This window comes from Heptranchias perlo, chromosome 5 (assembly GCF_035084215.1).
Source record: "Heptranchias perlo isolate sHepPer1 chromosome 5, sHepPer1.hap1, whole genome shotgun sequence".
NCBI lineage: Eukaryota > Metazoa > Chordata > Chondrichthyes > Hexanchiformes > Hexanchidae > Heptranchias > Heptranchias perlo.
The window spans coordinates 97412768-97428136 of NC_090329.1; the positions used below are offsets into that span (position 1 = coordinate 97412768).

The 15369-nt window shown below is 40.9% G+C and overlaps 1 protein-coding gene across 1 annotated transcript in view; it reads left to right on the forward strand.

Annotated features, from left to right (window-relative positions):
* ube2j1 (ubiquitin-conjugating enzyme E2, J1) overlaps positions 1-15369 on the forward strand; it is a 35531-nt gene that overhangs the window by 7529 nt on the left and 12633 nt on the right. The window contains exons 2-5 of the mRNA XM_067984894.1: positions 3524-3597; positions 6387-6518; positions 8627-8711; positions 9134-9239. Coding sequence (XP_067840995.1) covers positions 3524-3597; positions 6387-6518; positions 8627-8711; positions 9134-9239 — 397 coding nt within the window. The remainder of the gene's footprint in view (positions 1-3523; positions 3598-6386; positions 6519-8626; positions 8712-9133; positions 9240-15369) is intronic.

The window sequence follows — 15369 nt, forward strand, 5'->3', positions numbered from 1 at the left end:
AAACCACAGATGTTCATCCTATGCTGCAAATTGTTGAGGCTCATGTCTGTGTCTTTGTGAAATTAAAGTGATTAAGCATGTCTGGTAATGATCTATTTGCATAATTTCCACATCTGAAGTCAACTGGATCTAAAATGCAGGGAACTTAAGATTGCTTTTTAAAATAATGTATTCCATCTTTCAAAGCTCTTAGTGGTGGAATGTAGCTGATGAACTTTTAGTGGTGACGCTATAATGTTACTTATTATGAAACTAGATTTTCATGAGATGGCATGCAAAGAGCAATTATGGCAGGAAAGCACACTGTTTGCTTAACTGCTTCAAGCATAGAAATTCAAAGTTATTGTGCAAACACTTAGCTTTGCAAAGAGTACAGTCAGAGCTAAATAAGTCCAACACATTTTGCACTACATTTTAGTCACCTTTGTAAACTTAAAGTATATTATCGAGGTGTATTGTATGACAAAATGTCCAGACCAATCCAAATAATGTAATGCACCCTAACTGACTAACAATAGTCTGATTATTTTTATTTTATAATTTTCGAACGAGTGCTTCTCATCTCCAGTGCATCCAGTTTTGTTAATGACTGGGAGAATACGTCGAACTCGAAAGAAAATTATAGTGGATTTTAGCAGGTCTATAATGTTTAATACCCACCAATATCCATTAGATGCTACAGTATAACTAGAGTATGAGCAGCAGAAATGCTGTTATACTACAGTTGCTGATAGATGATCTGTAGTTAGTTATACCACTAACTATACTGACTATACTTCATACTCGCCCCATCACACAGGAACACATATATGCAGAGCTGCACCTTGTCAGCTAGTTTTCAATGTTATGAGAGGGTTGCTGAATCCACTGTCACCCTAATGATTGATTGAAAATAATTTATTTCCTGATTTATGGATTGATTTATTGTATTCATGCTTTTGGGTTTCTATGGAAATTTGTACAGCAACATTGTTGGTAAGCTGGGAACACACTATTTAGTTACAGTGTAGCCATATTTGTCCCTGACTGTTCTGATAGTTGCAACTAGTAGGTGATTGCTACAGTGTTACACGTGTGCTCTTGTTATTTCCCTTCATTTCTTCAAACTTTGCAACATTTATATTGTTGTGCGCGGCTATTGATTTCCGGGAGCAACCATAAGTTCTACACTGGATTGTTTAGTTTTTTAAAAATTCATTCTCGGGATGTGGGTGTCACTGGCAAGGCCATCATTTATTGCCCATCCCTGGCTGCCCTTGAGACAGTGATGGTGGTCTGCCTTCTTGAACCGCTGCACTGTTTGTGGTGAAGGTGCTCCCACAGTGCTATTGGGTAGCAACACTGAAAGAACGGCGATGGATGTCAAGTCAAAGCTTTCTTCAAAATTTCAGCATTCCCATTCACTAGCTGCCGTTGTCCTTCTAGGTGGTGGAGGTCACGGGCTTGGGACGTGCGGCTGTAGAAGTCTTGACGTTGCTGTAGAGCATCCTGTATTTAGTAAACACTGAAGCCACGGCACTCTGGTAATGGAAGGCGTGGGTGTTTAGGCTCGTGGATGAGATGCCGATCAAGCGGACTGCTTTGTTTTCTGTGGTGGCGAACTTCTTGAGTGTTGTTGTAGCTTCATCCGTCAAGCAAGTGGAGAGTATTCCATCAGATTCCTGACTTGTGCCTTGTAGATGGTGGAAGCTTTAGAGTGTCGGGAGGTGAGCCACTTGCCGCAGAATATCCAGCATTTGACCTGCATTAGTCGTCAGGGCGTCTGTGGCTGGTCCAATTGAGTTTCAGGTTAATGGTGACCCCCAGGATGTTGATGGTGGGGGATCATCGATGGTAATAGGAGGTGGTGGTTAGGCTCTCTCTTGTCTGATTCTTTGGTGAGTGAGTTGCTTTTAAAGCCTATTGCACCTGCTAGCTGTGGCTCTTTGGTAGCATTCTCTCCTCTGAGTCAGAAGGCTGTGGGTTCAAGCCCCACTCAAGAGACTTGAGGACAAAATCTAGGCTGACACTCCAGTGCAGTACTGAGGGTGTGCTGCACTATCGGAGGTGCAGTCTTTCAGATGAGACATTAAACCGAGGCCTCGTCTGCCCTCTCAGATGAATGTAAAAGATCCCATGGCACTGTTTCGAAAAATAGCAGGGGAATTCTCCGTGGTCCTGGCCAATATTATCCTTCAACCGACATCACTAAAACAGATTATCTGGTCATTATTACATTGCTGTTTGTGGGACCTTACACTTCAATAGTACTTAATTGGCTGTAAAGCGCTTTGGGACATCCTGAGGTCATGAAAGGTGCTATATAAATGCAAGTCTTTCTTTCAGTGAGGGTCTAATGTGCTTTAAATACCTGGTCACACCATTGAGATAGTTAGTGACAAATGAGGGGCAGTTTCTGCTAGCTTCTTTAGGAGCTAGATTGAGACTGTCCAAAATCGTTTCACATAGGATTCATAGCCAATGTGGAAAGGAGAGTTTCATCCTGTCAGTACAACAACTTGCATTTACGTAGTGCCTTTTAGCATAGAAAAATCTCAAAGCGTTTGAGGTGTAATCAAAAATGGGTGCTGAGCCAAAGAAGGAAATACGTCCAAAGGCTTGGTCAAAGTGCTGGGTTTTAAGGAAGGTCTTAAAGGGGGGGCAGGCAGGCAGGCAGAGAGATTGAAGCATGGAATTCCAGAGTGTGGGGACTACGCATCTATTCTAGCAGATACGTATAGACCTTTTTCCATGCATATAATGTTGCCATTATTAGTGGATGTCTGCGCTCCTGTTGCTCTTGTTAGTCTATGAAAGACTGGCTGATAAGGTGGTTTGGTTGAGAAGCTCTGATCTTTGTGCCTAGCCATGAGTTGTGGGAATAGACCTGGCATAAGCCATAATTACCTGGAGTTGGGCTGCCCAATATAGTGCCTGAAGTTGGGAAGGCTGGGCAATCACCTCCTGTTTGGTGAGCTGCAGGGATATTGGGTGTATTACCTGCCCATAGAAACTATGATGATGATGGATACCTGCAGTGGTAGGTAAACCAAGTGGGGGACTTCATCCATTTCTTTTAAGTAATGTGTGCAGATTGTTCATTTATCCAGGTCAGCATGTGTGCTGGTCATAGTGGAGTCCTAAGTCTTTGTGTATAGTTTGGTGAGCTCAGGCATTCTCTGAGTGATTCAGTCTTTGCTAGGTTTGAACCAAAGCCCAGAGGTGAAACAGCCGTGTGCAAACCCATTACTCCAGCCAGTCCTTTGCCTCTCTCTCTCTCGCGCTCTCTCTCTCTCGCTCTCGTGTTTTTGATTGCTTTAATGGTTCTGTTTTCTAGTCAGAATAAAGTAGTCAAGATATAAAATGTATCCAGTTGCTCAAGACCAGAATCATCGTACCAATTTTTTAAAACAATATTTAGCTTTCAAAATAAAGTTGAATATTGGAGAAGAATAAACAAACTCCACAGTTGCTTATTCTGCAGCCATTATCTAGACATCTGATCTGATGTTGAATTTTAAAAGTTGCATTATTTTTTAAACAGCTGTCAAACGTTTAATGAAAGAAGCACAAGAACTGAAAGACCCTACAGAACAATACCACGCACAGCCTTTGGAGGTAAGACTAGAAAAATCTAATTAACTTTTAAAAACTAAATACAGAATTGTTTGGAGTGTATGTTTTTTGCTGATGGAATGGAGAACAGAAAACTCATCTCGTAACGCACACCATTCCTGAGTGGTCCAGCTGGCGATCTTTTTGCTCAATCTTCAGAGCACTGTTCACGACGTTTAACATGCATTTAGATGTTTTCTCTTTTCCATCTGTCACACCCTTTCTGCCATAGAAGTGCTTTGCCTCCATCTAGTTTTATTGTCATTTTAAAACTTTTTTTCCCTCTGGCAGCTTGATTGATATGAGAAAACTGCCATGGAATGAATTACAGGCAATGCTTTCCCTTGTTGAAGTTGGTATTGCAGTGCTGTTGTTCAAAGAGCTTTTTACTAGTGTCACAATTAAAAATGTAACGGTATTTGTAAAAAGTACTAATCAGATAAGCAATGGCCTTAGTCTTATTCAGTGACTTTTCATAAATGTGCCACTAATATGGATTTACTTGATTGGATCTACTTGCGGTGATTTGTCTATTGCGTTACATAAATATATTTTGTACTCTGTTAGCTGGATGTAACCCTGTGCTATTATCATCTTTATTGGGTCTATGAAATATTTTTATTAGCATCCGTTTTGTTCTTGTGCTCCATTGGTCAATGTAATGCTGATATGTTGATAGAGTTAGATGAAGTAGGGTGGGAGGAGGCTCGTGTGGAGCATAAACACTGGCATGGAACTGTTGGGCCAAATGGCCTGTTTCTCTGCTGCACATTCTATGTAATTGCACCAACAATTTTTAAAATTTGCTTTAATGGAGTTGAAGCTTGTTTAAAATCTGATGAAAGGTGTTAGAAAAAAAAATCTGATGAGAGTCTAGTAGCGGTATGCCTATTTTTTTCTTTCATGGTGATTCAGTGAGGTAGGAGTTGTTCAACTTATAGGGCTACTAAGTTTTTCTCTTTTGTACATTGTGACCTGACGGTGTGACATGACAGTTTTAATGCTTAAAGGGATGTGTGTTAGGCTTAAAGGTGGTGTGTGTAGCATTGCTGCTAATATTATATGTGAAGTTTTTGGAATGGTACAGAATATTGAGTTAGAGGTTTCATCAGCCTTGTGTTCCTGACATAAAAGTGAATGTCCAGCTGAAGTGTTAGCCGCTGTTATGTTGTTGCTCCATTGCATTATTCCAAAGATTATAGCTCATCTACCTAAGATGTTCGTCAAACCACCTGCAGTGATCCAGTCATTACTTTTTATTTCCCCCCAAGTGGACAGTGAAATTGACAAAGATAATGTCACTGAGAATAGCTAGGTTATTAATGAAAGTAGGAAAGGAGCTGTGATGCATTGTTGCAGAAATCTGGGTAGGTGGTGCAGTCAGCCTGTTACCCATTTATCATAGCAACACCTTTGCATCTTGAGGTTTATTTTTGGAAGGACCAAAGCCCTATAGTGCAGAATCCCGCCAAAGTTGAAAAGAGCAAAAGAAAATGACACACTTTACCAGCTCATCAGAAATCCTAGAAGAAGCCAGCTTTTCAATGGGAGAGGGTTGGTGTCGAAGACTGTGTTAAGGGCTACAATTATAACTTTATGCCGGACATCAAGAATCACTCAACTTCTGGGTGAATTAATAGATTAAAAGTGTAAGAACTTGATCAATTTGTTCTGAAGTCAGATTGACTATCAGATCGGAACCTACAAAACATGCCAAATGTTTTCCATGTCTTTTAATTCAGGAATTGTCCCCTTGGATTAGAAAATTGCCAATGTCACTCAATTATTTAAGAAGGGTGGGAGAGAGAAACCAGGAAATTATAGACCTATTAGTCTTGATGTTTGTTGTGGGGAAGTTACTAAAATCTGTTATTAGGGACAGAATGACTGAGCACTTAGACAAATATGAACTGATCGTAGATGGATCATGCATGGATTTGTAATGGGTAAGTCATGTCTAATTAACCTAGTTGAAGTTTTTGCGGAGGTTACTAATGTGGTAGATCAGGGAGTGCCTATAGATGTTATTTCTTTGGTCTTCCAGAAGGTATTCTATAAGGTTCCACACAGGAGACTGTTAGCAAAAATGAAAGCGCTTGGAATTAGAGGCAACCTATTGACATGGGTAGGGAATTGGTTAGGCAGTAGGAGACTGAGAGTAGGGATAATGAGTATGTACTCCAATTGGTAGAATGTGATTAGTGATGTCCCCCAGGGATCTGTACTGGGGCCTCAGCTTTTCACTATATTTATCAATGACTTCCCTCTAAGGTACTTTTAAAAATATTTTCTCCCTTCCTCCTGCACCATATCCTTGCCAATGCTGTTCTGAAACAAATCGCAGCATTGTCCGTGAGAGCAGCCTGGGCTTGCTTTTCTTACAGTACTTCTTTCCTCAATGGATGCTACTTAGGGCTGCCTTCCCATGGCAGTAAAGCCGACACCAACAATACTTCTAGGTGTGATCTTGCATCCTAGCACAGTGCACTGATGCTCCGTGCATCGTCACCAATTTTTGGTTTGTTATACAGTATTTGATGGCAAGTACACTATTAATCATTTGTTCTTGTGGTTATAATGTGACCCAATAATGGTTTATAAAAGTTAGGGTAGAGATTGCTTATGTCCCTGAATGGGTGTATGATTACATAATACGTATAAATGGCATGCATGTTTCTACATTGTGACTTATTGTTACTTATGATTTAACCTCATAATTTAAACAAAATGGTCAGATTTCCATTTAGCAATTTTTAACATTTTTTGCTTTTGTAATTTTTTGTCGCTTTTAGGATAATCTCTTTGAATGGCATTTCACTGTCCGGGGTCCTCCAGACTCTGATTTCGATGGTGGTGTTTACCATGGCCGAATTGTGCTTCCACCAGAATATCCCATGAAACCACCCAGCATTATTCTGCTAACAGTAAGAGTGTTTTAAGTTTCTTAACAAACAATGTGATGATAAGGTCATATCAATATAGAGCAATTGAAGGCTTGGATAAATAGAGTCCTTACCCTTGTGTTGAACTGATCACTTGGTTCTCTGGTTAGTTTACTATTGTGTAGTGGCACAGAGTGGATTGTTGCATATTTGTGCCCTGATTCCATATGTGCAGAATTCTCTCTTGGTCAGGTCATCAGAAGAGGGGAATAAGATTCTTCCTTCTGAGAAGGCAAAAAATCTGTTATTCCCAGAGAATTCTCTTGTATAGAATATGGTGGCTGGTTACATGGCAGCATAACAGTTTTTAGTATTTTTTGAAAGGAGAGTAATGTAATGGTGATGCAATGCATATGATGTGGCGTGCAGTATGTTTTAATGTTCTTAAATGTTGGATTTGCAGTTAGCACGCAGTTGGACCAGTCACCAGCATGAAATAAACATTACCATCCATCAGGTTTGCAAACTGTCAGCGATTTGAGAGGCATGTACAGGCTTTTCCTCTTGATCCAGTAGATTTTGAGCAGAGAGTCAGTGTTTGAAATGTCACTGGTTGGGGAAGGAAGTGCTCTAGCACAACAGGGAAGCAATAAGGAGATTGGCATGGCAGTGTGCACATATTATGCGGTTATTTTAACACTCCCTCAGTGTCTGGTAAGCATTGCCCTTGATGGTTCTTGTATAACAATCCACCTTTCACCAATAGATGTTTCTGAAATCCTCAGGACTATAAGCTTATTCTGTTCCAGTTATATTCAGCTATTATCAGTGCTGCTGAAGAACAGGAAAGAGCTGCTTTATATTTGTTTATTTCCTCCAATATATGAAAATGCTATTTTATATCACCAAACCTACAGACACGTTCAGTTTTTAAAAAAAATTATATTTATAAAGCATATTATGAAGCCTTGGAATGTTTCAAAGTGCTTCACAGCCATTGAATTACTTTTGAAGTGCAGCCACTGTTGTGTAGACATACATGGCAGCCAATTGCACACAACTTCCCACATATGACATGTGATGTACGACCAGTAATTTTTTTTGATGGCGTTGGTTGAGGGATAAATATTGACCAGGGCATTTAGCAAACTCCCTGTTGCTCTTCAACTAGTGCAATGGGATCTTTTGCATCCACCTGAACAGGCAGGCTGGACCTCAGTTTAATGCCTCATTCAAAAGACAACACCTCCAACAATGTCAGTACTGCACTGAAGTGTCAACCTGGATTATATGCACAAGTTCCTGTGTGGGGCTTGGTTCCATGACATTCTGACTTAGATGTGAGAGCGATACCAACTGAGTCAAGCTGACAATTATGTTAAGTGACTTTTTGTTAGAAAAAAAAAGTGCTTTCTGTTAACTTTTTGGGTTAGTTTAATTTTCCGCACCAACCCTTTGTTGTAACGTATCTAAGGAAGAGTACCAAATTATGCACTGTTGTGTTGCATGCTTGGAATTGCGAAGACCAGCTTTGAGAGTTTCCAAGCTTTCATTTAAGATTTTTTTTTGAGATGCAAAACTGTGAAATGGAACAAGCAGTTTAGTACACTGGTGCTTCATGTAGTTCGTTCTCCATTTCCGTTATGCTTTTTGCAGGGAGATGCTGAATGAAGGCTGTGCAGTCTTGTCTCCACAGCACATTTTGCTTTTGCTCTTGCTCTTTCTCTCCGCCCTCCTCCCTCCCCCCCCCGGCCCTTGCTTCAAGAGGAAAGGAAGGTCAGTAATTTACAGCACACCTGCATACGTCCTAGTATCTGACTATACAGCAGCATTGGCTGAGGCCCAGAACCAAGTATCTAGTCCACCCTATTAGCTGATGAAGGTATGTGATGTGGGGAGATTTTAGGAAGTGAGAAAATTAGTTTTCTCCCGTTAGGAGATGGATAAGAGTAACTTTGCTTAGCTTGCTTACTTTGTCTGGACGTGCTGAAAAATTTGGAACAAGCAATTAGTTCAGTAAAATTATTTTCTAATGGTAAGCAGAAACATTTTGGTATTTCACTGTGATTATTGAGGAAACATTGAGAACAGTTGGAAGCAAGCAGGCATTTCACCCACCCATCTGTTGAACAGGTTTTTTTCTGTTTCAGCCTAATGGAAGGTTTGAAGTAGGAAAGAAGATTTGTTTGAGCATCTCGGGACATCATCCTGAAACCTGGCAACCATCCTGGAGCAGTGAGTACTACCCAGAATCCAAGTCATAAACCTAAATCATCTCTTAACAGCTGCAGCATTGATCACAACAAATGTGTTGCGTCACCCAGTGTGGTAGCACAGTTCTAGTTCCAACACAATATACTATGGAGTGGTGCATGCAGGGTTACAGCTGTGATTCCTCTTTTTGCGAGATTCCAATTTTAGCCATGCCACAGTGGGAAGTTTCTAAGTAGGTACGAGGCTACAAGGAACAAGGTCAAACCCAACTGCTGTGGTGCACTTTCTTGGTCTTGCAATAGAGTTTTCTTTGTCCATTTGCTTGCCTGATCTCTTAGCTGGTATGGTGTGGACATAGACACCTACAGGAAAAATGGGAAACAAATACACTTTTTAAAAACTTTATAATTGTTGTTTTAAACCACAATATTGTTTGTTCCTAGTACGGACTGCATTGTTGGCCATTATTGGGTTCATGCCAACAAAGGGAGAAGGAGCCATCGGTTCTCTGGATTACACTCCTGACGAGAGGAAAGCACTAGCCAAAAAGTAAGATTTTGTTTAGTCTATTTACATTATTTAAGCGATGGCCCAATACTAGCATAGTTCCAGGTTATTTGGGGAAAGTTGTGCCAGTGTTTCTCCCCCCAGCACCTCAAGCTCACTTTCCCCTCCCAAAAAATGTTGTAGAAAGAAAATGTACATTTGTCAAAATCTGTATCATTGATGAATGCTAAAGCCTGCATAATATGTAAGAATTATTGGATTAAAGATTCCAATATGTAATCTATATTTAAAGTCACAAATTATCTCCAGTTGAGTCTCCAGTTAACCAAGCCGGATCAATCAACAGTGGGACTGCACTAAAATATGGAATAAAATAACAGAATTGCTGTGCCAGAGCCATTAAGGATGGTTTTGAACACAAATACATTAACTTGCACTACTTTGCTTAACAACATCTATGATATCATTAATACCATCGTAATAGTAACCATCAAAGTAAAGTAATTAACTGCTTATTATCAATCAGCAGAATAGGCACAACAGTATTAAGCATATCACTAATTCTTTGAAGAAGTAACAGAAAGCGTAGACAAGGGTAATGTAGTAGATAAAATATATTCAATTTTCAGAAGGCCTTTGATAAGGTACTACATTGTGGACTCATGGCTAAGGTAAGAGCATGTGTAGTCAGGGGAGAGGTAGCAGAATGAATAGTAAGCTGGCTGCAAAACAGAAAACAGAGTAGGAGTTAAGGGTTGCTATTCAGAGTGGCAAAAGGTGGGGAGTGGTGTTCTACAGGGTTTGGTGCTGGGACCACTGTTAACAATTTACATTAATGATTTGGATTCAGGAATTGGAAATACAATTTCAAAATTTGTGGACGACCCCAAATTCGGGGGTGTAGTTAATACAAAGGAAGAATGCGTCAAAATGCAAGAGGGTATAGAATCAGAGAATGGTTACAACGCAGAAGGAGGCCATTCAGCCCATCGAGCCCGTGCCGACTTTGTAAGAGCAATCCAGTTAATCCCATTCCCCCACTCTTTCCCTGTAGCCCTGGAAATATTTTCCCTTCAAGTATTTTTCCAATTCCTTTTTGAAAGCCACAGTTGAATCTGCTTCCACCACCCTTTCAGGCAGCGCATTCTGGATCATAACTATTCGCTGCGTGTAAAAAAAAAAAAAAAAATTTTCCTTATGTCGCCTTTGGTTCTTTTGCCGATCACCTTAAATTTTAGTCCTCTGGTTCTCGACCCCTCCGCCAATGGGAACCGTTTCTCTTTATTTACTTTATCTAAACCGTTCATGATTTTAAACACTTCTATCAAATCTCCTCTCGACCTTCTCTGCTCTAATGAGAGCAACCCCAGTTTCTCCAGTCTATCCACGTAACTGAAGTCCCTCATCCCTGGAACCATTCTAGTAAATCTTTTCTGTACCCTCTCTAAGACCCTCACACCCTTCCTGAAGTGCGGTACCCAGAATTGGACTCAGTACTCCAGTTGTGGCCGAACCATTGTTTATAATGGTTCAACATAATTTCCTTGCTTTTGTACTCTATGCCTCTATTTCCTCAACCTGTCCTGCCACCTTCAAAGATTTGTGCACATACACCCCAGGTCTCTCTGTCCTGCACCCTCTTTAGAATTGTACCATTTAGTTTATATTGCCTTTCTTCATTCTTCCTGCCAAAATATATCACTTTGTACTTCTCTGCATCAAATTTCATCTGCCATGTGTCTGCCCATTCCACCAGCTTGTCTATGTCCTCTTGAAGTCTATTACTATCCTCCTCACTGTTTATTACATTTCCAAGTTTTGTGTCATCTGCACATTTTGAAATTGTGTCCTGTACACCCAAGTCCTAGTACTGACCCCTGGGGAACACCACTGTATACCTTCCTCCAGTCCAAAAAACAATCGTTCACCACTACTCTGTGTTTCCTGTCACTTTGCTTGCCAATTTTGTATCCATGCTCCCACTGCCCCTTTTATTCCATGAGTTTTGCTGACAAGCCTATTATGTGGCACGTTATCAAACGCATTTTTGAAAGTCCATATACACATAACCGCACTACCCTCATCAACCCTCTCCATTACTTAATCAAAGAACTCAATCATGTTAGTCAAACATGATTTTCCTTTAACAAATCAGTGTAGACTTTCAACCCTCTCATTAATAAACTTACAGAATGGACATGTAATTATCAAATTAATTTCAATATAGATGAGTTAGAGGTAGTGCATTTTGATAGGAAGATTAAGGAGGTTGCATACTGCTTGGATAATAGTCTAAACGGGATAGAGGAGCAAAAGGATCTAGGGGTGCAGATACACAAATTACTAAAAGTAGCGACGGAGGTTAATAAGGCCATAAAAAAGGCAAATCAAGCACTGGGGTTCTTTTCCAGAGGGATAGAATTGAAAAGCAAAGAAGTTATGTTAAACTTGTCTAGAATCCTGGTTAGACCACACTTGGGAATATTGTGCACAGTTCTGGTCTCCATATTATAGAAAGGATTGGAGAGGGTACAAAAAAGATTCACAAAGATGCATACTAGAACTGAGAAGATATCCTTATCAGGAAAGGCTGAACAGGCTGGCACTCTTTTCTCTGGAAAAGGCAAGTCTGAGGGGTGACCTGATAGAGGTCTTTAAGATAACGATAGGGTAGACATAGAGAAAATGTTTCCACTTGTGGGGGAGTCCAAAACTAGAGACCATAAATACAAAATAGTCGCTCATAAATCCAATAGGGAATTCAGGAGAAACTTCTGTATCCAGGGAGTGGTAAGAATGTGGAACGTGCTATCACAAGGAGTAATTGAGGCAAATAGCATAGTTACATATAAGGGAAAGCCAGATAAACACATGAAAGAGAAAGGAATAGTAGGGTATCCTGATAGGGTTAGATGAAGGAGGGAGGAGGCTTGTGTAGAGCATAAGGGGAGTCTAACCACCTCCCCTTGACATTCAACGGCATCAACATCCTGGGGGTCACCATTGACCAGAAACTTAACTGGACCAGCCATATAAATACTGTGGCTACGAGAGCAGGTCAGAGGCTGGGTATTCTGCGGCGAGTGACTCACCTCCTGACTCCCCAAAGCCTTTCCACCATCTACAAGGCACAAGTCAGGAGTGTGATGGAATACTCTCCACTTGCCTGGATGAGTGCAGCTCCAACAACACTCAAGAAGCTCGACACCATCCAAGATAAAGCAGCCCGCTTGATTGGCACCCCATCCACCACCCTAAACATTCACTCCCTTCACCACCGGCGCACTGTGGCTGCAGTGTGCACCATCCACAGGATGCACTGCAGCAACTCGCCAAGGCTTCTTCGACAGCACCTCCCAAACCCGCGACCTCTACCACCTAGAAGGACAAGGGCAGCAGGCGCATGGGAACAACACCACCTGCACGTTCCCCTCCAAGTCACACACCATCCCGACTTGGAAATATATCGCCGTTCCTTCATTGTCGCTGGGTCAAAATCCTGGAACTCCCTTCCCAACAGCACTGTGGGAGAACCGTCACCACACGGACTGCAGCGGTTCAAGAAGGCGGCTCACCACCACCTTCTCGAGGGCAATTAGGGATGGGCAATAAATGCCGGCCTTGCCAGCGACGCCCACATCCCGTGAACGAATAAAAAAAAAATAAACTTGACATAGACCAGTTGGGCTGAATTGCCTGTTTCTGTGCTGTAGTTTCAATGTAACTCAATGTAACAATATTGGGTGGATTATGTTTAGTAGCAGTATGAGTTGCATTTAATGTTCAAAATTACGGTATGGCTTAGCAAGGCCACTTCTTCAGGCTGAACTAGACTGTATGCAATCTCCTGAACTGAGTTTCCAACTCCATATCCTCTCTATCACAAAGACAAACTAATTACTCCTCTGTAGCATTGCCTACCGCAGCCCCCATCTGCTGCTGAAAGCCTTATCTATGCCTTTGCCACCTCCAAACTCATCTATTCCAGTGCTTTCCCATTCTCCACCCTCCCTAAACTTCAGCCTATCCAAAGCTCTGCTGCCTAAACTACCCGAAGTCTCGCTCACCCACTACCCCTGTTCTCACTGACTTACATTGGCTCCCAGTCTCCCAATGCCTGAAGTTTAAAATTGTAAATGTATCCAAAAGCAATTCACTTCCATTCTATGATTGGAATTGGTGCAATCCTTGTATGCAACAGACTGAGCTTATTTGAGACTTAGCAGACAAATAAAATCTGTACTTATAGAAGGAGTGCACATGGTGAACTCTCAGCTCTCGAATCCTGCAGCTGCTCTCCTGCTTGTCTAGCCAGCAGCGTCCCCTCTTTCTCCTGCCCTTCTCCAAGCAGCCCTCAAAGTTAATACAGGGCTGCTGAATCAAAGCTTGGAATTCTCTACCTGCCCTGAACTGCAGCCTGACTCTGAAGACACCTCCCCTCTCTCTCCTCCTCCTCCCTCCCCCCCCCCCCCCCCCTCCACAACTTCCATTCAAAAAAAACCCATGCAAACAGCATTTCCAGCAACCTTGTTGCCAAGCCCAATGGCAGGCACACAAGGAAGCAGAATCCACTCCTAAATGTAGTGCCCCAGCACAACTGATGGTGATAGTTAATGATTTTTGTTTCAATTTCCAGGACTCTGATTTTTGACAGTTTGAACATGGCTAGTTTATGATTTTCCCCCAAATTTACCATGACAGAATTACAACCCTAAATTCAGCTTGTTTCAGTGCTAGCACTCTCTCCTCTGAATTAGAAGGTCATGGGTTCAAGCAAAATCTCGGCTGACTGTTTTGATGCAGTACTGAGGTAGTGTTACATTGTCAGATGTTGATTTTCGGATGAAATGTTAAACAGTGTTAAGGTAGACATATTATTCAAGGAAGTGCAGCAAGTTCTGGTCAACGTTTATCCGTCAACCAACAACACCAAAAACAAATTAACTGATCGCTTATTTCATTTGCTGTTTGTAGAACATTGCTATGCACAGATTATCTGCTGCATTCGTCTACATAATAAAAGTAACTACACTTGAAAAGTAACTCATTGGCTGTGAAAAGCTTTGGGATGTCATGAAGTGTGCTCTATAAATTCTTCATCTTCCTTCTAATTACCCAGTGCAAAAATTTGTATATTCTTACCTGTTCATCTATTACTAGAGTGGAAGTGTATATCGCCCTATTTTTGTGGGCTTAGTATGATTTCTGTCGTCTTAAACTGAGATTAAATGACACCTGAAGAGATCAAATATATTTGGCATGTTCTGGGACAAATGTGGCCTGTTCTCATTTTTAATGTGGCCATTCACCAGTTGTGGGAGTTGCATATGGCATTCACTCGTAAGAACATAAGAACTTAGTCCCATTAGTTTCTCAAGTACTTTTTCTCTACTGATATTAATTACTTTAAGTTCCTCACTCTCATTAGAACCTCACTTTGGTTCCTCACTATTTCTGGTATGTTTTTTGTGTCTTCTGCTGTGAAGACAGATACAAAATATTTGTTTTGTGCATCTGCCATTTCCTGATTCCCCATTATAATTTCTCCTGTCTCAGCCTTTAAGGGACCAACGTTTACTTTTGCTATTCTCTTCCTTTTTACATACTTGTAGAAGCTCTTATAATCCGTTTTTATATTTCTTGCTAGTTTCATATTCTATTTTCTCTATCAATTTTTTTTGTCGTCCTTTGCTGGTCTCTAAAACTCTCCCAATCCTCAAGCTTACTACTCTTGTTGGCAACATTATAGGCCTCTTCTTTTAATCTAATACTATCCTTAACTTCTTTAGTTAGCCACGGGTGGATCACTTTTCCCTTGGAGTTTTTATTTCTCAATGGAATATATATTTGTTGAGAATATTGAAATATTTCTTTAAATGTTTGCCATTGCTTTTCAACTGTCATACCCTTTAATTTGGTTTCCCAATCTACCTTAGCCACCTCGCCCCCTCATACCTATGTAATTGGCTTTATTTAAGTTTAAGACTCTAGTTTCTGACTTAAGTATGTCACTCTCAAACTCATTGTGAAATTCTATCATATTATGATCACTCTTCCCCAGAGGATCTCTTACTGTGAGATTACTAATTAACATTATACAAGATCTAAAATAGCCTGTTCCCTGGTTAGTTCCATAACATATTGCTCTAGGAAACTGTCTCGAATGCATTCC